General features: G+C 34.6%; 1 protein-coding gene across 1 annotated transcript; it reads right to left on the minus strand.

Annotated features, from left to right (window-relative positions):
* Positions 1 to 2,374: 2,374 nt before the first annotated feature.
* Positions 2,375 to 7,045, minus strand: LOC146899858 (RNA-processing, Lsm domain-containing protein). The gene is made up of 4 exons (XM_085731260.1): positions 6,671 to 7,045; positions 6,031 to 6,111; positions 3,598 to 3,721; positions 2,375 to 2,661 (listed from the first exon to the last, which is right to left on the minus strand). Exons 1-4 carry the CDS (start codon positions 6,979 to 6,981, stop codon positions 2,611 to 2,613), a joined length of 567 nt encoding a protein of 188 aa, XP_085587386.1. The 5' UTR covers positions 6,982 to 7,045; the 3' UTR covers positions 2,375 to 2,610.
* Positions 7,046 to 21,975: the final 14,930 nt, after the last annotated feature.

Here is a 21,975-nt window from a genome sequence, read left to right on the forward strand (position 1 = left end):
AACCGTCCAATCTCGACCAAATGATTGAGATCACTAACAGGAGTGATGGCTAACTGCAATTGAATTAATTTTATCATATCAAAGTGTATGTTGGTCTACTGTCGGGATCGAGCGCAAGTGCTTGGTGCTCAATGTGTAAGTGATCTACTAGTATCCTCCTACTGGAGGCTATGGTGTATCTTAGCAATCTATGGTTTTATTATTTCTTTGACAGAACGCAATCTAAGATTTTATTCTTTCAGTTGTTTTTCATTTCTATATCTTTCACATCACGTGGATTTCTTCCCTCATTTCACAATTATATAATCTTTTCCATATAATAAGCAGTGCTTAGAACTTTCACCATAACTCAAACCACTTGTTTTTATTTTTTTAAATATTGTTATACTTTTCTTTGGCATGAAGAAATGAAACGGTTCTTTCTTGTATATACACTTCATCCCACAAGACAATTTGTATATTCAATAAATTTTATGTGGCAAAATTCAGAATCTTCTTTTTCCGTTGATAGATTGACGCCCGTTATATACTTGGTGTAACCTAAGATAATTATTATTATAGAAAATAAGTTTAATATGAACTAGATGACATTTAGGTTGGAGTGGCAAGTGGGAATAAGAAGTCTTGTTTTAGACGAAAATGCATATAATAGTAACTGGTCATCGAATCATCAATTTTTCAATGGACCTAAATATGATTTTTTTTTCTTCTTATAGAGATGTTTTATCCTCAGCTCAATGTCCATTGTATTAAGATTTTAATGAAAATGCTGTTATCGCATTGTTATCTTAGTATTTTTGTTTGATACCTTCTCCTCTACCCTTTCAAAAGAGGAGAAGAAGCCAACTAATAAGATCAAATATGACGACTTTACTCCTTTGTACATCCATCCATGCATAGTCTGCTATTATGGATTGTACTCAAACCAGTGTCACCAACAAATCACATTTTGTGTTGTTCCTCCTGCTTAAACTACTTGTCGTTGATTCTTCTTGATAACTTTTGATTTATTTTTTAAAAAATATTTTTATTCGTAAATATTTTTAGACCATAACCTAGGAGCTTTTGTCTAAAATGGCTACCTTGACAACTTCGAGACGTTCTAGGGAAGGAATTGCAACCGTCTACAATTGTAAATTTTCGTAGTTATAGATAGTGGATCATTCAATCTCAACCAAAATCAGACGAATCACATTTTAATTGGGTACTTTGGTTCCAAATACAAAGTTGAAATATGTGTAGTCTAATTTTAATGGTGCGTTTTTTTTTTTTGGTGTCCGGGGTTCGAATCCCGGATCTTGCATATATTATGCATTGTCCTTACCAACTGAGCTAAGCTCACGGGGACTAGTGATACGGTTTGTGACGTGACTACATCAAATGGTGAAAAAAAAGCTATGTATTAAATTAAAATCCATTGGATAGCACACCATTGATTATGATAAAAATTAAACACGTACAAACTTAACCTTTCCATGTATTTTGCAACTTTAACCAAAGGTGCTTTAGATTCCTTTCGGCCACACATTGTTTTGAAAAAAAGCCATATTTGTTTGACCAATCATTACTCTTCATTTTTGTCAATGTTCATGGTTGTAGAATATATAATATAATACTACTCTATAGAAGAAATCCTTCCACCGTTGTTATGTGGACTAAAAAAATGTGGTTGTTGTACAAGCTATAACACACCCCCATATGAAATAATGTCAGATAAATGCTGAAAAAGAGTATACGCAAGAACAGGTTTCTACCTTTAACTTCATCAACTCACATGCTACTGCTACACAAAAGAATGATATACAAGAATGGTAATTTATACATATCTTTTAGTCACATGCTACATAAAACTAATAATGGAGGTTTTATTTCTTTTAATAAATGGATTAGATCTCAACTCATTAAAGTTATTAAAACTATCTAAGGCCCTCATTTTTGAGGGACTTAGAGAGGTAGGGAAGGCCTCATTAGTGACGAGGGAACTCAAAATGTATTGATGGGGGATTTTGAAAGTTTTTGGAGGACTCAAATTTTTCAAATTATGTATTTATTTATTTTTTCATTTTACAATTACCTTCCCAACCACAGGTGAAAAATTTCCCTCGCTTTCCTTCCCCCAAAGCCCCTCCCTACCTTTCTCTCCTAACTCTCAAACAACTCTTAAATGATCAAGCTAGCAAATTCAAGAGTTTGTTTGCCTTCTTCTCAACTATAAAACAAGCATTTCAAGACAACACAAACGAGTCCTCGTCTGATCTGGAGGAGGCGAAGTTCAGTTGCATACAAAGGGAAGTAAAGAATGAAAACTAGATGCAAAACAAAAACTGACAACCTCCTACAAAGTAAAGATAAGATGAATGAGTGGATGTAGCACTGTGGTAAATATGGCAATATCATTGGGTTCCAAACAAGGTTTTAGAAATAAAAATAAAATATGTCAAAGTGGGGTCAATCTAAAAAAACGAGTAAATAATATCACCAAAAGGTTTAGAAATAATGAATAAACAAAACTCAAGAGCTTCAAGGTAGAAATGTTTGATTATATTTTCATCGCGTTTTTCTACCTTGGAGTTTCTTTCTAAACCATTATAGGATGCAAATTTTGTAATTCTATTGACCACCAGAACCGCGAAGTTGCAACCTCTTCCTCTCGAACTCAAGCTGCAAAAAAGGAAAAAGAAGAATTAACATCAAACCAAGTACTAGGGACAAGAATTATTGCTGAACGTGAAAGGTTTAATTTTTTTTTAAAAAAAAAGAAAACAAAAGGGCTAATGATATACTACTGAGTAGAGCTGTCAAAACGGGCTACCCGGCCCGCGACGGGCCGGCCCATGACGGGCTCGGGGTTTTTCGGGCCGGGCCAAAAAGGCCCGGAAGATAAGTTGTATCATTTTCTATCAACTATCATAAGAAATCACCGAAACATGTCGTAGCCAATAGAGTCGTCTAAAGTAATGAGTATCTCTTCATACAATGAAGGGACCGAGGTGACCGAGGTTTGAACTTATAACCCACAAATTACTCAAATTCCTAATCACTAGCCCAGTTCAAATAAGAGGATGTTTGGATAAACAGCTTAAATAAGAACTTTTGTATAAACTATTTCTATAATCAGAATAAAATAAAATCGAACTGTTTTTATATATAATATAATTGCTTTCAATTTTCATAACCTATTCTGGAGAGCTTATGGAAGTACGCTGAAAAAAGCTTATAGACATGACATAAGTTGTTTCCATAAGCTCTCGCAAACAGTTTCACAAGTCCTTGTGTCAATAGATAAGTTTAAATAAGTCAATCCAAACAGGACCTCAATGGATGTAATAACTTTTTAGAAAAATAAAATGCAATAATATAGAAGGAGAACAATTATTCCGTGCCCAAGTTTTCATTTTTCAGTTCTCTTTTGAAGGAATGATGAATCATAAGGCCACAAGGACAAGCAATTACATGCCTCTGATGTTCATACAATTCTTTTTTTTTTTTTTTTGGTACAAAGATGTTTATACAATTCTATTTGCTATTAATACAAAACAAATTTATAGGCCATAGTTGCATTTAAGACTAAACAAATAACAAAAGAAAAATGTTTACCACTTTCTTCACCCGGTCATTTGCAGCAGGAGTACCACCAATCACACATTCAGAGTTATAAGGACTGCTGACGCGCACCTCATTCATCACAACTATGACAGTCTTGTCCCAGCGGACTGGAAGCCTGGTTACATGACAATGTCATCAGTTAAAAGGAAAACAAATATGTATTACAAGACTACTAGTTCATGAATCACATTCATATCAATCGAGACAAATATAAAACAAATAGAAAGCTGGCGATTCCAAGGCAAAAAGCACCAAAATGTTTGTGTCGCGGAAAAGAAAAAGGTTAACATTAGAGCACAAATAAAACATAAATTAAAAGCTGCATTGAATCAATGAACAAATCTCCATTGTCCCATGATAAGTTACTTAGTAAAAATATTGTCAAATAGAAGCTACAGCAGCACTATAGCACTGAACCATAGTGGAATTTGAACAACCCGTTATTTTCCGCAATCTGTAATTGACAACATTGTTTTTGGACCAACAAAAAAGAAGTTCCCCTGCCCCTCACATTTTGTTTGGACATCCCTTCACATTACTCAATTGATACAGTGGTGGGACTTTGGGAACACTTGGAACATCTAACATAACTAAAAACACAAGTGTGTGCCATGTTTTATTATAAAAAAATAATCAAACATATGTTCCATTCACAGTCAAAGGGGAATTGTCTTCCCTTAAAAATGAAAGCTCTACAGTCACCTTAAATAAAAGGAAGTAAACTAGGAATAAGGGTAAATGAAAATCCAGATAGAACATATGTGCTACTTTAGCTGCTATTGATAACACTTTTCCACTAGCTCGTATATATTGCTGTCAATCACAGATCGCAGAAAATAGCGGTTTGTTCAAATCCCACTATGCTATAGTGCTACTATAGCCGCTATTGTTAACACTTTGTACTATAAATAGAGTATCACGGAACAATAGCGATTTATTCAAACTACGCTACGTTATAGCTCCGCCACTATTTGACAACATTGCTCTTATAGAAATTAAAAGACGAATTGATTGTATGGTATGATAACCAAAAATATTCTATTTAATAACTTCTTGTTCTCTCATTTAATTCCCTAAACTATTCTCAAAAACACTCTCATTTAATTTCACGATGAACTCCCGGTAAACTTTTAAAGGCATTTTTATGAGTTACTAGAAGCCAAAACTTGTTTTAGATAAAAAAATAAAAAACAAAACTCCTATTATTTAAGTTAGAAACTAATCCAATCTGGGGTTATATCACAATAAAATAAAGAATTTTTCGGTACGGATGAGAAAATATGGGTACTAGTGCCCATACAGCAAAATTAACCAAAAATTAAAATTCACTTAACTCTAGGGCATGTGAGTTGTCACCATAAAATAAAATGTTCAACAAAAAACCTACAAAACAAAGGTCTACCAGTTTTCTAGCATCCATATTATGATAACCAACACTAAGCATATGCAAGACATACAATCAGGTATATTTCTTTCTTAGATAGTGTTGTCAAATAGCGGCGCTACAACATGGGGGAATTTAAACAAATCTCTATTGCTTCACGATACACTGTTTAGTAATAAAAAATTGTCACATAACGGCTATAGCCGCGCAGCATAGTGAAATTTGAACGAACCACTAGTGTCCACAAACTGCATTGGACAACATTGTTTTTATACCAACAAAAAAGAAGTACCCATGCCCCACATTTTGTTTGGACATATTCACATTATTCAGTCGATACGGTGTTGAGACTTGAGGAACCATTAGGACATCTAACATAACTAAACCCAAGTGTGTATCAAGTTTTATGGTAAAAAGGACAGTCAAACATGTCCATTACAACCAAAGAGGAATTGCCTTCCCCTAAAATGAAATCCCTAAAGTCACCCTAAATAATGCATGCCAGAAAGTAAATTAGGAAAAAGGGGAAATCCAGATTGGAAACTACACATTTGAGCTCTACGACAGGAATAAGAAGCTTATAAATATGAATAAATTTGCATACAATTTTCGACAAGCTCTTATAGAGTGGTGTAAATCTCAGATCGCAAAAAATAGCAATTTGTTCAAATCCCGCTATGCTACAGAGCTAGAGTGCAACTATAGCCGCAATTAGACAACATTTTTTACTAAATAGAGTATCTTGGCGGAACAGTAGCGATTTGTTCAAATTCCACTACAATATAGAGCCGCAATTTGACAACATTGTTCTTATAGATATTAAAAGATGAAATGGGAGTAGATAACCAAAAATATTCTATTTAATAACTAACACTCTCATTTAACTTCTCCATAAATCTCTAAACTTCTAGCCATTTTTATGAGTTAGTAGATACTAATCTAATCCAGGGTTATATCACAATAAAATAAATTATTTCCATTGATGAACTCGAAAACGGACATGGTAAGAGCATATGCTCTGATCCGCGTTAAGCACTTACGTTTTAGATAATGCATCAAAGATGTTCTGTGCTTCACTTGTAACACCAACCCCAATCCTCTCAGCATCTGCTTCAGCTTGTCTACAAACCCAAAGCAAAAATCACTTAAAATAATCACACATCAACATCATTAAAAAAAGAAAAACATAGGATTCGGATTCGCTAACAAGCCACGATGAATCTGTGTCTATTTCTCTCCTATATTGTTTTCTCTCTTATCTTATCTATCTATTATTTCTCGATTTTTTTCTTTCATAAAATACAATAGAGTAGCCATGACTTTTCCGCCACAAAGTCACTTAATCCATCTTAGAAATCGTGATTAGGCCTAATACAATCCCACAAAATCGGTTTGTGAGGTGAGGATTGCCCCACTTATAAACACAAGTTCAGGCCATATTTTGTCCAATATGGGACTCTTTAACAATCCAAATCTAAACAAAATAATCATTTATACAAAATTAATTTTTTTAATGGCAATAGTTTTGTTCTTTTCGTCCGGGTTTGAACTTAAATCCTCCATCCCTTTATTCCTTAATCAAACTAGTTGAACTATCTAACCCATCAATAAAAATTTAAAATTGCTAATTGTAAAAAACAAAATAAAATAAAATAAATAAATTGATTTAGAGAAGAATACCTAATTGCAAGTTCTTCCCTAGATTGAAGAGCATTAATATCAAGAAGACAATGATTTGGATCAAGTGGGTCTTGACCTTGACCTAAAAAGGTGAAATCTTTGATATAATCAGCTTTCAAAAGCCTAATATTTCGACGAGGACCATGTTTGGAACCTTCTTGAAGTACGAGGTAGTTGGAATCACGATCAAAGGTAACAACTTGACCTTCAAATTCATCACCTAACGTTGTCCTGATCGAAAGGAAACAACCCACCGCAAACTCATCTCCGTTGTTGTTGTTGCTGCTGCCACTTTCCATCGTCATCGCCATCTTTTGTTTGTTTTGACTGATGTTGTTACTTCTGCTGTGTTGTGGAATTATGTTATGTTTGTTTGTATGTTTTTTCAAATGATGTTTTTTATTTCTTGTCCTTACTAGTTTACACTTTAATTAACAAATTTTGCTATGTTTCCGCAAAAATTGCTCTTCTCCCATCACATTTTGCTTGTTGTTGAACTTTCGAAAATATCCCCACGTGACGCAACCGTTAAACCAAACGTAACTTAAGTCACATTCGCTACATGATACATCTCACGTGAGTTAACTCACGTTGGTTATAACTTCAACGTGAGTTAACTTACGTAGGTTATAACCCAATTGTGAGTTAACATATAACCCAGCGTGAGTTAACTCATTTAAGTTATGCTTCAGCTTATCGAACGTGAGTTAACTCACGTGAGATGTATTTTGGTCAGTTTGTATGGAAGTAAGTGTTTTTTTATTGGGAGAAGAGCAATTTTCTATTGGAAAATGCTTTTTTGACTTCAAATACTTCCTAAAAACACATGGAAATTCCATAATTGCCCCAGTGGTAGTTAACTACGGTTAAACAAAACCGGCGGTAATTAACTGATGTAGTATTTTATAACGATCAAAAGTAAGTATTTATATCGTCTCCTCAGGGACTAGTGCAATATCATGGACCATTCAACATCAATTATCATTTTAAGTTAAAAGGGTATTTGGTTTGTTTGGTAAAACTACAAGAACTAAATTGCGTTGATAAAGCGGAGATTAATAAGGCGTAAGCTTGTTAGGATTAGAGTTCCTTGACCAAGCATCACATGTAACCTAATGATCACATATATGGATTATAGCTTTTAACCGATATTATCACATATCCCTCATCAAAACCATTCGTGTCCAAACGATCTTGTGAAATCAATTGTATCGTTTAATCGTCGATTTCTCAAACTACTAAACGATCCAATATTCAATCGTATCGTTTAATCGACGATTTCTCCATCTATTAAACGATCCGGAAGCATGAAGTTTGGATACAAAAAGTGATTATCAAGACATCAATTCCATGTCTAGAATTCATGTTTTGATAGAGGATTATTATAAACCTAGATTCAAGAGTATTTTTCAATCACAATTAAATCAAACATAAGCATAAAGTGCAAGAATAATCTCAATATCAAATCAAATGCTAGAATCATATATTCAAAGATCAAAGGATTACATGTTTAGCAAGATCACGTACCTCTAATCCCAACAATGGAGATTTAGCTACTCATTGTCATGGTAACTTTGCAAGATTGAATTGAAATATGAGGATTCATTACAAACTTGTGATTTCTCAACAAATAAGGAAGAACCCACCTTCTATCACTCTCACTCTATCAAGAACACAAGATTTCGCCCTCTTTCTCTCTCTCAAACTATTACAAGATGTTATGATCTATCTAAATGAAATGATCAAGTGGGCTTTTATAGAATCTCTGATTTGTCTCAACTCGCCTCGCGAGTAACTTCATTCGCCATGGCGAGTTGATGTTCCTTCGCCAGTGGGTTTCTGCCACGTCAACTCTGAGAAGTTTTAGCCGCCCTAACTCGCCTCGCGGGTAGATTTGTTCGCCATGGAGAACTCTAGACTTGTGCTCTCTGGAATTGCTCGCCATCTGCTCGCCTTTCTCTTCGCCATTGCGAGTTGCTCGCCTTTCACTCGCCATTGCGAGTTGGAGGCTAGTTCCTTCTGGTACTTACTGACTTGTGCTCGCCTTCCACTCGCCTTTGCTCGCCATGGCGAGCTAACCTTTTGTTCTTTTTCTTTGTTTTTCTACTTTGCTTGGTGTCTTGAGTTCACTTCCTGCACAAATGGGTAGAGTAAGACAAATAAAACGTAATAGGGCAATTATCACTTTTCTCTCAACTTTTCCCTGGATTACTTGTAAAACAAGAAACAAAAGTGTCTTAATTATACATTTGAATTACTACTTTTTGGAACTTATCATTAACTACCGCTGAGCCCCATCGGTAGTTAAGTGTTGCCTCGACCTGAAATTAAACAAGAACAGAAACATCAGTAAATCCATTTTCCAGAAACACAACACTACTCAATTCTCTCTTCCAAATTTCTCCAAACTTCAATTGCACGAATTTGAGCCCAATTTATTCAAGTAAATCACAAGTAGGTCATTTTCTTCCTATTTACATGTAATGTAGGTTGTTTAGGACTTTATTATCCTAAATTTTTAGCAAATTGTTAGTTTTAGGTTAGGTTAGAAATTTGGAAATTAAGTATGATTTTGATGCTATAATGTATGGTTATTGCTGGCATTATTGTTTAGAGTAGGTTTAGGTACAATGTAGTTGTTTTGATGTTAAATTAACACTAATTGTGCTAGTGATTTAGAATGCAGTTAAGGTGTTTGATGAAATACCTAAGTGAGATATTCTTGCTTTTTTTGCTTTCTTTTTTTTTGCAAATATGTTAAATATTATAATGTATATATGAATGTTAATTAAATGCAATTCTTATTGCGTTTGATCTCCACTTACAGTAAGTACTAACTCTCTTGCTAAAATAGTTAGTAATATATGTAAATATCTAAATCCTAATCTTAGACTCCATTTAATCTTAATCTTAGACTCCATTATATGGACAAGGAATTAATTTGAGTATATACTAGCTATGTGTTTCTTGAATAAAAACCACAAAACACAACTACACTCACTCTTTGTATTGAGGTGAAATTGAAAAGCTATGTTTGGGATCCAAATATAAAGAAGAGAAGAAATGAGGGTCATGCATATGTCAGTAACCTTTCAAAGAATTGTGTGGGTTAGATCCATTGTTTCATGCGTTAGGTTGTTTTACCGTTAAAGTATATAGTTTTGATGAAATTCTTAAATACAATGTCCATTTATTTATGTTTTTTTTTTTATTTTGTTTTTGCACAAATATGTCTGGGGAGGAGGACAAGCAACAACAGCGTATTAGAGGGGTTAGGATGCGCAAAGGTAAAATGGCGACTACCGCTAGCCATCGGAAGGAGCGGCGGGAGGAAAACCCGTATGTTTCAAATACCCGAAGACGTAGGGACTTGAGGATAGATGGAGAGGGTTCACAGGTGGATCCATTTTTCAAATTTTTCATTTTATTCAATCTTTTCATTTTATTCAATTTTTTTTTGTTTCATTCTAACACCATTTTACCACATTCAATCATTGTACATTTTAAAGAACAAAAATTATATAGGAATGCTAACAACACTCTCTTTAATACTCACTCACTTATTGGTTTAAATCATTGTGGGTCTACATTTTGGAAATAGAACCCACAAAAAGTGGTGGGACATACATGAATTCCATCCAATAAAAGAGTGAGTGCCACAGAGAGTGTTCAAAAGTGAGTGTTGCTAGCATTCCTCAAAATTATATTAACAGTACAAAAAATGGACAATTTTACGGTTTGTGTGATGGAATTTTTTTATTCCGACCCTGTATGCAAAAAAAATTCCATATCTGACCCCTATCAAATTTATTTCCCAAAATGACCCACTTTCTATTTTTCGTTCCCGCCATTTGAAATGGCGGGATTGGATATTTAATTTTTTTTTCGTTTTTTTTTTGGCAACATATGTATATTAAAAACACAAATAATAATAAATAAAAACATATTAATGATAATGATGATAGATATTAATTTATGCATTTAAAAACACTAATTATTTTATTCATAAGAAATAAAAACAAAAACTGGCATCCATTTACGCCAATGTAAACTATGACCTCCCGTAGCACATAATTTATCTTTTCTAGTTCGTACGGGTCGTTGGTTTTGCTCTTCCTCTTCCTCGTGCTCTTCCTGTTCCACATCCTCATTAGGAATTTCAGCATCATCATTAGTTTCCATAGTGACTTCATTTTGCACTTGTGGAGCTGAGTTGGTACAAATTTCATTAACGAAGTCATTGTCATTAAACCCTGCTGCCAGAGTTTCTATGGTATTAGCTTGTGAATTTGGCCATTGAGGTGCGTAGTTTGTTTGGAGATAGTTTACAATGTGTGGAGGGGTTGGTAGGTTGAACGAGGAGTGTTGTGATTGATCTGGGTAACTGGTTTGTGGGGTGTATTGAAGAAAGGTCACATACGACGGTCCTGTGCTTTGCCATAATCCAAACATGCGAAGCCTAAAGAAATGTCGACCCAATAGTACTCGCATAAGGATTAAAATGGACGAGGAGGTGGTAGAGAGGACTCCGACACCGAGATAATGTGGGTTGTGTCGGCATACCGGTCATATTAAGAGAAATTGTCCGAGTATAAATAACCGGTAGTTAATAACGTTATGTATTATGTGTTCAAATAAATAAAATATCCAATCCCACCCTTTCAAACGGCGGGAATGAAAAAAATATTCAAAAAAAAAAAGCAAGTCAAACCTGCAGAACCTGTCATGCGCAGACATGTGTCAGAGAGGGGGCTCATTCCCGCCGTTTCAAATAGCGGGAATGAGGAAAACGACAAAAAAAAAAGAACAAAAATAGAAAGTGGGTCATTTTGGGAAGTAAATCTGATAGGGGGTCAGATTTGGAATTATATTGGCATACAGGGTTGGAAGAAAGAAAAAAAAAGGCTTAATTACACTTTTGGCCCCCTAACTTTCCAAAAGTTGCGGTTATGGCCCCCTAACTAATTTAAATACAAAACGGCCCCTTAAGTATTGAATCTTTGTCAGTTTTGGCCCCCTGGTCCATTTTTGACTTGGTCGTTGATGACATGGCACCCAAACCCCTTAAGTTAGGTGCCACGTGGATATTTTTTTTAATTCTTGAAGCCATTTTTAAATTGGCAGAAATTAAAAAAATGGAAGAAATTAAAAAAAAAGGAAAAAGAAAAAGAAACCATTTTAGATCTTTGTCAGTTGGAAGAAAGCTTGAAGCAGCGCATCCATGACAATGGATCCAAAACAAGTAAAATTAGACCTAGTTCTCATCCTCGACTTCGGTTCCCAATACACTCACCTCATCACTCGCCGTATCCGAAGCCTCTCCGTTTTCTCTCTCTGTCTCAACGACACTTCTTCTCTTCAATCCATCACTGAACTCAACCCCTCCCTCGTCATTCTCTTCGGTGATCCCCACTCCCGATTCACCTTCCTTCCCCGACGACTTTCTTCAATGGGCTCAGTCCAATGTCGTACCTGTTCTCGGTATCTGCTACGGTCTTCAGCTTCTTGTCAGCCGTCTTGGCGGTGAAGTCCGCGTCGGTAACACGCAGGAGTATGGCCGGATGGAAATTAAGGTCGAAATCGCCTCTGCTCTTTTTCCTGCTGACAAAGTTGGACATAATCAGTTTGTTTGGATGAGTCACGGTGATGAAGCTGTTACTCTTCCTTCTGGTTTCAATGTAGTGGCACGGAGTCAATAAGGCTCCGTCGCTGCCATCGAGAACCCCTCCGCCAAATTCTATGGCCTTCAGTATCACCCTGAGGTATAATATGCATAGTTAAAACCAATGTTTAAAATTAATCTATTGATATTGCAATTGAATTTACTTGTTTGTGTTTAATTTTGATTTTGATACACTGTCATAGTAGAAAGATTTGCACGTCAATAATAGAACATGTGATTGACTTCAGAAGTAGTTAAAATTAAAGTTATCTGATCTTCTCCAAAATCGTTTTCTGGAAATGGAGAAGAAGCGATCAATGGAGAAGGAACAATGGAGAAGAAGAAGTCACGTGACCTGCCTTTCTATTTTCTTTTTCCATTTTTTTTAATTTCTTCCAATTTGAAAATGGCTGCAAGAATTAAAAAAAAATTATCCACGTGGCACCTAACTTATGGGGTTTGGGTGCCACGTCATCAACGACCAAGTCAAAAATGGACCAGAGGGCCAAAACTGACAAAGATTCAATACTTAAGGGGCCGTTTTGTATTTAAATTAGTTAGGGGGCCATAACCGCAACTTTTGGAAAATTAAGGAGCCAAAAGTGCAATTAAGCCAAAAAAAAATTCTGTGATTTGGGCTAGTTTGTTTTGTTGAATATAGAAAAGAAATAGATTCTAAAGTATTAGAACTATGATTCATACTTAATATTTATATTTAGACCTCGCAACCGGACGAAAAAAAAATTAAAGAGTTAGAATAATAAATTTCAAAAAATAAAATAGAACGATTTTTATTCTTTTAAACTGCCACCGCTTATCTTTATTCATAAGAAAATACTACGAAATCTTTCCGAAGTGAGAGAAGGAGGGAAGGCGCGCTACAACTAACATAACAGCCAGCTGAAGCTAGCTAGCTAGGCTAGCGCGCAATGGCTTTCTCTGATAGGGGCTCGCTTCTTCAAGCTCCGTCCAACCTATACAAGGTGCTGCTCGCTTTCTCTCAGCCACCAGTGGCTTATGTAGTGGTCGGCATTCCTACGTGCTCCTCTTTTCCCCCCAAAAATTTGCTGATCCACCACGAAATGATATAACCCATTTGGTGTTCTCTGAAAATCACCAATGGGCTCCCATACAGAAGAATAAAATCTCGAGAAGCCCCTTTTTTGCCATTAGCAAGAACTTGTTTAACTTGCATATCATAAGGAATTCGAACAACTGCTTCAAATACAGTATCGGGAAGTACCGCTTGTGGAACCTCAATATCTACAGGCTTATTAGCTAAATGGCAATTAGCACATACAATCCGCCCGGTAGCTTCTCTCGGATTTTCATAACCGAACGAAAAAAGTATAAGTTGATAATTCAAAATCAAATTATGAAAGATTTTGTTCCAATTAATTTTATATAGTACAATAATAATTCAGTAATACAATGATTTAGAACTATATTTCAAATCACAGTACAATATTTCATTTTTCATTTAAATATCTTGTATGATATTATTGACCCGCCCAAGTATTCTATTACAATTCCATTTATGGTCTCACTCTATTATTAAATTCATGGCAATGGAATTGAATTAATACTTCAATTCCATTGAAACCTGGGAAAAACTCCTAATTTCACTGAGGCCAAATCCACCTTTATTAAATTAATTTGCTCTTTTTTTCGAACTTATTCTAGTCTAATTAGAAAAAAAAAACGAACGAAGAGGGATTTAATCACATATATTTTATTGGATCTCTAATCTTTGTCACCCCTTGCCGTGCCAATAACTAGAATCAAAAAAAGGGGAATGTCAATGCATCCGGGAATAAACGATTGCTTATTTCACACTATTTGTGTTTTGCACTTCTTACTAGATTTTGGATTATGTATTCCAAAAGCGTAAAACACTTTTAAAACACACTAATTTTTTCCATTATGAATCCAATAATAGGATGCACGGGAAGGTCTGAGGATAAGAGAAGAAATTCTCAACATAAATTAATGACTTTTTCTCCCTTGTTTCCGAATTTTAAATCTCAGATGCAAATTATATATGGTTTAAACCATTCTTTTCCCTCCTCACTTATGCTTTTACAAACTCAAATGCTCTCAAAAAACAAAAAATGTAAACCTCAATAAACCTTGCTAAAATCCTACGTTTTTCTTCAAATTCACCTTTTGAAATATGATATTATGTATATTGAGATTCTTTAAAATGTCATGTTAAATATCAAAATAGAGTTTAATTTCATTCCTATATAAACTCATTAGTCTATTTAAACATATATACGTTTTTTTTTAAACAACAAATTTTATTAGACGACAAGATCTCCGCTCAAGACGAACAGAGATCGGTGAAACTGAGAATACAAACGAGAGACGTTGTATATAGGCGGAACACCCGAAAATAAACGCCCTAAAAACACCCATGAGGACAATACCCACCAAAAGACATATCACCACCTAAAATAGACTTCTTCACGAAAACGGCCACTGTAAAAACGATATCCAACATCACCTGTTGTCACTACTCATCCCCAAAGAAAAAACACCCCGCAAAATAAAACTCCCAGTCCTTAACACCAAAGTTGAGCCACATCCGAAAAGCTAAACATATATAAGATTATTTATTTAAATACATTCATATAAAATAGATTAACAAATCATATCAGACTTTTGAAAATGTCTGACTCATACCTAAAAATAAGTTTATGACAGGTTATAAATCAAGCATAGGTCACAAACAATTTTACCGAACCAAAACTCAGGTTCTATCCGTACTCGACCCGACTTACTTTCATCCATACTCTGTCATTCCAAAATCATTGGATTCAACTAGTGAACATTTTTTTTTGACAAAAAGTTATCTCAGCGTCATTGTCTAGCTACATCATTAGTTTCGTAACACATGTGAAATATAAACAAGAGATAACGAGACACCCATTATTAGTCTCTCTATCCACATAAATGGACCCATTTCTCAATATAATTTTGTAGTGTACCAAAAATTAAATTATGTACTATCAGAGTAGGGAAGCTAAGAAAAGAGTCTCGAGTTATTGAAAACCAATTTGATATGATTCAGAGGCTTACCATGAAAGTGATTCACTTACTGTGATGTATCATGGAGCGATATCGGATGGATAAAAAATCTCAGTTATTTTTATTTCATATGCCATTGGTTTGTTAATTGTTGTTTGTATGGGCAAGTATGATGATAACAAATATTCCTATAATTGTTTTGTATTGAACAATGTCTATGTCAGTTAGATTTAAAGGGTTAATTTTTTTAGCGCTGCTTTAAGTGGAATTGGAACTCTATTATTAGCGGATGAAAGAACTCCAGACTCGACGTGTATAATCCTTATTGAGATCAATGAGTTATCAACATTAACCATGAAAAAGGATAATCCTAGAACAGAACTACTTCGTCAAGCGAAATAATTAATTTGTGATGATGCACCACTGATGCAACAATGTTTTTTTTTATTTTATTTTATGAAGTTGACCCTTTAATGCGTGACATCATGGAAAAAATGGATCCTGCCAATAAGTACAAACGTTTGGCAAAATGACAATAGTTTTGGATAATGATTTTAGACGGATATTGCCCATAATTAGGAAAGGATTATGAAATGATGTTATTGTTTCTTCAATTGATTCATCCATTCTATGAGCAAATTGTGTTGAGGCTAATTGTGAATATGAGATTGGGGTATCTTATGTACCATTAGAGTAGGAGGAAATTATAAATTTTGGTAAATGGATACTTTCAATTGGACACGGTGATGATAATGCATATGTAAATTGTGAGATCAAGATAGAAATTCCCAAAGATTTGTTCATATCTAAGTGTACATATCTGTTGACAACCTTGATAGATTTTGCATACATTTTTTTTTGGTTATAGATTAGTTGGGTCTGAGAGCTCACCAAGGTCAGAGTAGACCTCAAGGTTCAAAGAGCGCTTATGAATGTACTTATTGATCACAAACCATAGATGTATTCACTTTGACAACGGAAGTTAAACCCATAACTTTGCAAGTGAGTCAACTACTTACCAACTTAGTCAACCTTCATTGACATACAATAATACAACTATATAATATATATTTTTTACGAAAATTATACACCTTCCGGTCACTATTATAAGCCAAAGTTTGCATTTTAGGTTCATTCAATTAATGATGTATATGGTCTTTATTGTAGACAACATACATCATTTAATGAATGAATCTAAAATGCAAACTTTTGTTTATAATAGTGACCGGAGGATGTACAGTATTACAATTGATTACTTTATTACAGTTGATTACTTTATAATTTATACTAAAGTTACTTTAAAATTATGTTGACATATGTTAAATAACTTGAATATACACTAATTTTGTGTGAAATGTTTCTTTTTGTAGAAAATAATTTTTAAATTAATTTAAAATAAATTTTTTATTATAATTTTATTAGTACATCAATTTCTCGTAATTGACACGAGTATCATACCAGTTTAAGATCAATCAAAGTGAATAGCGTTGGGTATCAAGACACCCACCTTACGTTTGCAAAAAAAAATATTTACATTTAAAATCAACCAAAGTGAATAGCATTGGAGACAGGTATCGAGACACCTGTGTCAAAAAAAAAAAGGTATCGAGACACCTACCTTACATCTTACCCAGAAATGGAATTAATGAATTTGCTGTGCATCACTATTTGAATTGCATTGAATTGATTGCCAATTTTTTTTTATAAAGGGTGAACAAAGTCTATTTGTCGTCAATCAAGTGATTGAGTTTAAGTGTCTATTAGAGTTCAATTTTCGAAATGAACAATTCTAGATAATAGTATCTTTACGCTACAATCTGATTATTTATCTAAGCGTCTTTATCTGATAATTGAATGGTTAACGCAAATAAAAAACAATTTATTACTCATCTTTTTTTTTTGTTACAATATTTATTACTCGTCTATAAATAAACGTCGTTTAAAATTCAATTGTAGATTATAATCAATTTCTACGAATTAAATATAACAATTCTGTCAAAAAAAAAGAATTAAATATAACAATTTTCTAAAACTGTCCTTATTAATTATTAACCATTAATTGCGATATTCTTGTAAAAAAAAAACCATTAATTGCGATAAATGTGTAATGACTTGAAAGTGTCTATTTATTTGTGGAATCGTTAACATGTGTGCTTACATGTTATCATAACCCAAATAGCAATCATTTTAGAACAAAAATTATATACTAAAACAACATTTATTTTGTAACGGATGAAGTATTATCTACCCCATCTATCTATATGTACTATAAAAGCAATTGCTTTGCTCGAATTTTATTTAAACAAAATTACTTCTAATATTTCAATTTGGTTCAAAACTTTAAGTTTACATCATACGGAAACCGGAAAACTAATTATATGTCTTAGCCGAACATTTTTCTGTTACAAATTTGGTAATGTCTTTCGAAAACAATGGCTTAGAAACTAAGAAAGAATCCACTCTCTAACTTTCAAATGAGAAACTCAAATTTTATATATTTCAAATTGATGATGATATACGAAGGAAGTGGCCTTATTTATAGCAATCCTATAGGCCAGATTGTAGTTGATATAGTAATTAATACATCAATAGAAACACAATCTAGTAAAAATAGATGTTATGAAGTACAAATTCTGTCTCTCCTAGGGTTTGGAGCTAGTTATACCATTAAAAGAAGTTTGTGGACCAAATCTTCACAGAGAGGTCCAAATAAGGTACTATTTATTATATAAAAAAACAAAATCTCTTAGTATAAAAATAGCATGATATTACCACTGAAACTACAATATAACAAACCACATGGAGGCAATAGCATGGTTCATAATCACAGCATTACTTGTTCTTCTATGTCTTCTAATAATATTAAGAAGATCCTCCCAATCCATTCACCTCCCTCCCGGACCCCTACCTTCCTATCATTACAGACATCTTTTTGCTCCAAATATCATTCTCAAAACTCAAACCAATTATTCGAAAACTCCATGCCAAACACGGCCCTATTATCACGTTCCATTTCTGGTCTACTCCTCACATATTCATTTCCGATCGTTTACTTGCCCACCAAGCCTTAATCCAAAACGCTGTTGTCTTCGCCGACCGCCCCAAGTTCCCTAAGAATAACCAACTTAACTTTGTCTTGCTACGGTCCTATTTGGCGTGTTATCCGGAATAACCTCGCATCCATCATGCTTCATGCATCGCGATTCAAGTCATTTTCCAGAACTCGTAAGTGCGTACTAGACGCACTTATAAGCAAATTAAAATTTGATGCAAATTTTTTGAATAATTCAGTTGAGCTCATCAACTGCATTCAACACGCCATTTTTTGCTTACTATTTTGAAAATTGTTGTTCACACATTACAGAAGGCTGTGTGTTCTGGGACACACATGTAAAATACGTTTTTGCCCCCTCGGCAGTTAACTGCCGAGGAATTTAAAATCCGGCTGCAGTTAACTGCCGAGGAATTCCTCGGTAGTTAACTGCCGAGGTTTTCTGAACATAAACAGAACGAACAGAAGCAGTTTCCAGTTTCAATATTTTGTTTCAAACACATCCAAATTCTCTCCAAAATCACATTTTCACGAATTGCAAGCAAATCATCACCACATTATCACAAGTAAGTACCCTTAATCATTGCAATGTTAATGTTAGTTTGTTAGGTTTATTTTTTTTAAAAATTAGAGTAGTTTGCATGTGGTTAGGTTAATGATGATTTGATGATTAAAATAGACAATTTGATGATTGCATGTGTAGTTTTTGAATTGATAAATGAATGTAGATGTTGCCTATGTTGTTTAAATGGTAATGTGGCTTTGAATGGTGGCAAATGAACACAATTTGAATATGTTTTATACTTTGCACACAAAGTGTTTGATCAAATGCCTCAATGAAAATTATTTTGATTATTTAGTTAATTTAGGTTATGGAAATGATAGAAGTGATGTTAATTATAGTTTGATTAAGTGTATATTAATTTTTTAGTGTATTTAGGTTATGATGTGAATGATTAAGTGTATAGAAATGATTAAGTTATGATGGAAATGATGGACATAATGATGATTGTATGAATGATTTTATTGTAAGTGTATAGAAATGATTAGTTTAGGTTATTGATTTTATTGTAATGATGATTGTATGAATGATTTTAGGTTATGAAAATGATGTTGATTGTTGTTAATGTTAATGATTAAGTTATGACTAGTGTGTTTAATGTGTTTGATTATGTTATGGAAAATGATGTTAATTTATTAAAAATTTGTGTAGATATGGCCGATCAGGAGCCCATTGATCCATCTAAGATGATTGGTGGTAGGCGTGCTCAGACACAAAGCTACCGGAAGGAGAAGGAGAGGAGAAACGCACATATCCCAAAGAGGGGAAGAGGTCGGAGGGGGGGGGGGGGATGGTTCAGGGACTTCTCAGCCTTCTGAGGCTTCTCAGGCACAGCCTGAAGAGTCGCAGGTGGTTGACCCGACCCAGGCGGTGGAGTACCTGAACTATCAGGATCACCATGATGTGACTGATGGTGGGTACGACGAGCCAGAGCAGCCGCATATGCCAGGGGAGCCAGACGATGATGACATTGCTATGGCGGCTGCCCCGAAGGTGTTGCCTACGGACGCTCCCTTTTCTGGAGGACCGCAGGACATATCTTTGCTTCACTCTTATGCCAATCATGTGGCATTGCCGCTTTGGTATAATAAGGATGACGTAAGTATTTTTTTTTTTTAAATGTTCTTTCTTTATGTTTAATTACGTGTTTTTTATATGTGTTTTTTTATATGTGTTTTTATATGTGTTTTTTTATATGGATGACGTAAGTAAAAACAATTATGTGTTCTTTCTTTTAGTTAACTTTTATATATGTTTTTTTTTAATTCCTTTCTTTATGTTTAATTATTTTCTTTATTTTTCCTTTCTTGATTTAAATTGTTTTATTTATATGTTTAGATTATATGTTTTATTTATATGTTTTATTGATATGTTTTATTTATATGTTTTATTTATATGTGACTTTCTTCAAATATGTTTTATTTATATGTGATTTTCTTTAAATTGTTTTATTTATATGTTTTCTTTATATGTTTTATTTATATGTTTTCTTTATATGTGATTTTCTTTATATGTTTTCTTTATTTTTATTTTAGCATTTGTTAAGTTTAATATTTATTAGTTAAATGTTTACATTGTTTAAACTATGTTTATTTTTCTATTTTTTCAGTGCCGCAAGAAGCGTTTTGTAAAACCAATTAATCATGGCCCCAAGATTTTGAGTCTCGGACGTCCAAACCCCAATCAGAGATGGTTTTGGGATCCGCTTATGCAGAGTGGCTTACATGATTTGGTATACTTGGGCTACGCCACTGTGCCTCACGCTTTGCTGATGACTCTATGCGAGAGGTGGCATTCCGAGACCAGCACTTTTCACATGCCTATGGGGGAGATGACTGTGACTTTGGATGATGTCGCATGTCTTATGCATGTCCCGATTTAAGGGCGGATGTTGGGCCACCGGAAGAAGATGCTGAGACATGAGGGAGAGGCACTACTGATGACTCACTTGGGTGCGTCGAGGTCGCAGGCAGAGAAAATCTGCAATACTGAGTATGGTGGATACATTAGTTATCCTAAGTTGAGGGAGTTTTATACGACGCACCTTGGTAGAGCCAACCTTTTGGCGGATACACAAGATCCAGAGGAGCTGGAGGAGTTGGAGAGGGTTAGGACTTATTGTGTGAAGTCCTACCTTCTATACTTGGTTGGATGCTTGTTGTTTGGGGATAGAAGCAACAAACGCATCCAGTTGATCTATTTGACGGCTATGGTGGACGGCTGCGCGGGGATGCGTGCTTATTCATGGGGAGGGATGGCACTTGCATACCTGTACGATGAGTTAGCTCAGGCCTGTTTGCCCGGAGACAGGCAGCTTGGGGGAAGCGTGACACTGCTCACTGTAAGTAAAAATTAAATTTAAATTTAATTTTTTTTGTTAACTATTATTATTTTGTTATATTTTGTTATATTTTTTCGTTAACTTTAATTTTTTTTTTTTTTTTGAAGTAACTTTAATTTTTTTTGTTAACTATTATTATTTTGTTATATTTTGTTATATTTTTTTGTTAATTGTAAATTTTATTTTTTTAGTTAACTTTAATTTATTTATATGTGATTTGTATGGTTTATGCAGGCATGGTTTTTGTCGCACTTCCCTAAGTTTTACACTGTTGATCCAAACCCGGACTACATTGAAAATTTACCGGTTGCGGCGAGGTGGACTCTTCAGAAGGGTCATGGAGAGGGGGCCACGTATCGGTCATTGCTTGATCGCATTACGTTTGATGACGTATGCTGGAGGCCGTACGAAGGGCACAGGGAGTTCCAGCCTTTCGAGGAGGTATTTTGGTATTCTGGCTGGATCATGTGCGGCGATCGTAGGGTGTACCGTCACCTGCCGGAGAGGGTATTGAGGCAGTACGGATACGTCCAGTCCGTACCTAGACCTCCGACGGATGTTCCAGCGCTGACACCGGCTGAGATTGTGCAGGCCTTCGCGGACTTCCGCACTCACACGCTTAAGGAGGCTGATTGGGGTGAGCAGGCAGGAGAGCAAC

This window comes from Medicago sativa, chromosome 8, assembly GCF_051527215.1.
Source record: "Medicago sativa cultivar Bolivia chromosome 8, Bolivia_mono, whole genome shotgun sequence".
In the NCBI taxonomy this organism is placed as follows: Eukaryota; Viridiplantae; Streptophyta; class Magnoliopsida; order Fabales; family Fabaceae; genus Medicago; species Medicago sativa.

Coding starts and splice junctions, on each gene's coding strand:
- LOC146899858 (XM_085731260.1), bottom strand. CDS start 6,981: ATGGCGATGACGATGGAAAGTGGCAGCAGCAACAACAACAACGGAGAT. Junction 3,722..6,030: donor TTTGATGCATTATCTAAAAC/GTAAGTGCTTAA, acceptor TCATGTAACCAG/GCTTCCAGTCCGCTGGGACA. Junction 2,662..3,597: donor ATGACCGGGTGAAGAAAGTG/GTAAACATTTTT, acceptor CCTTTTTTGCAG/CTTGAGTTCGAGAGGAAGAG.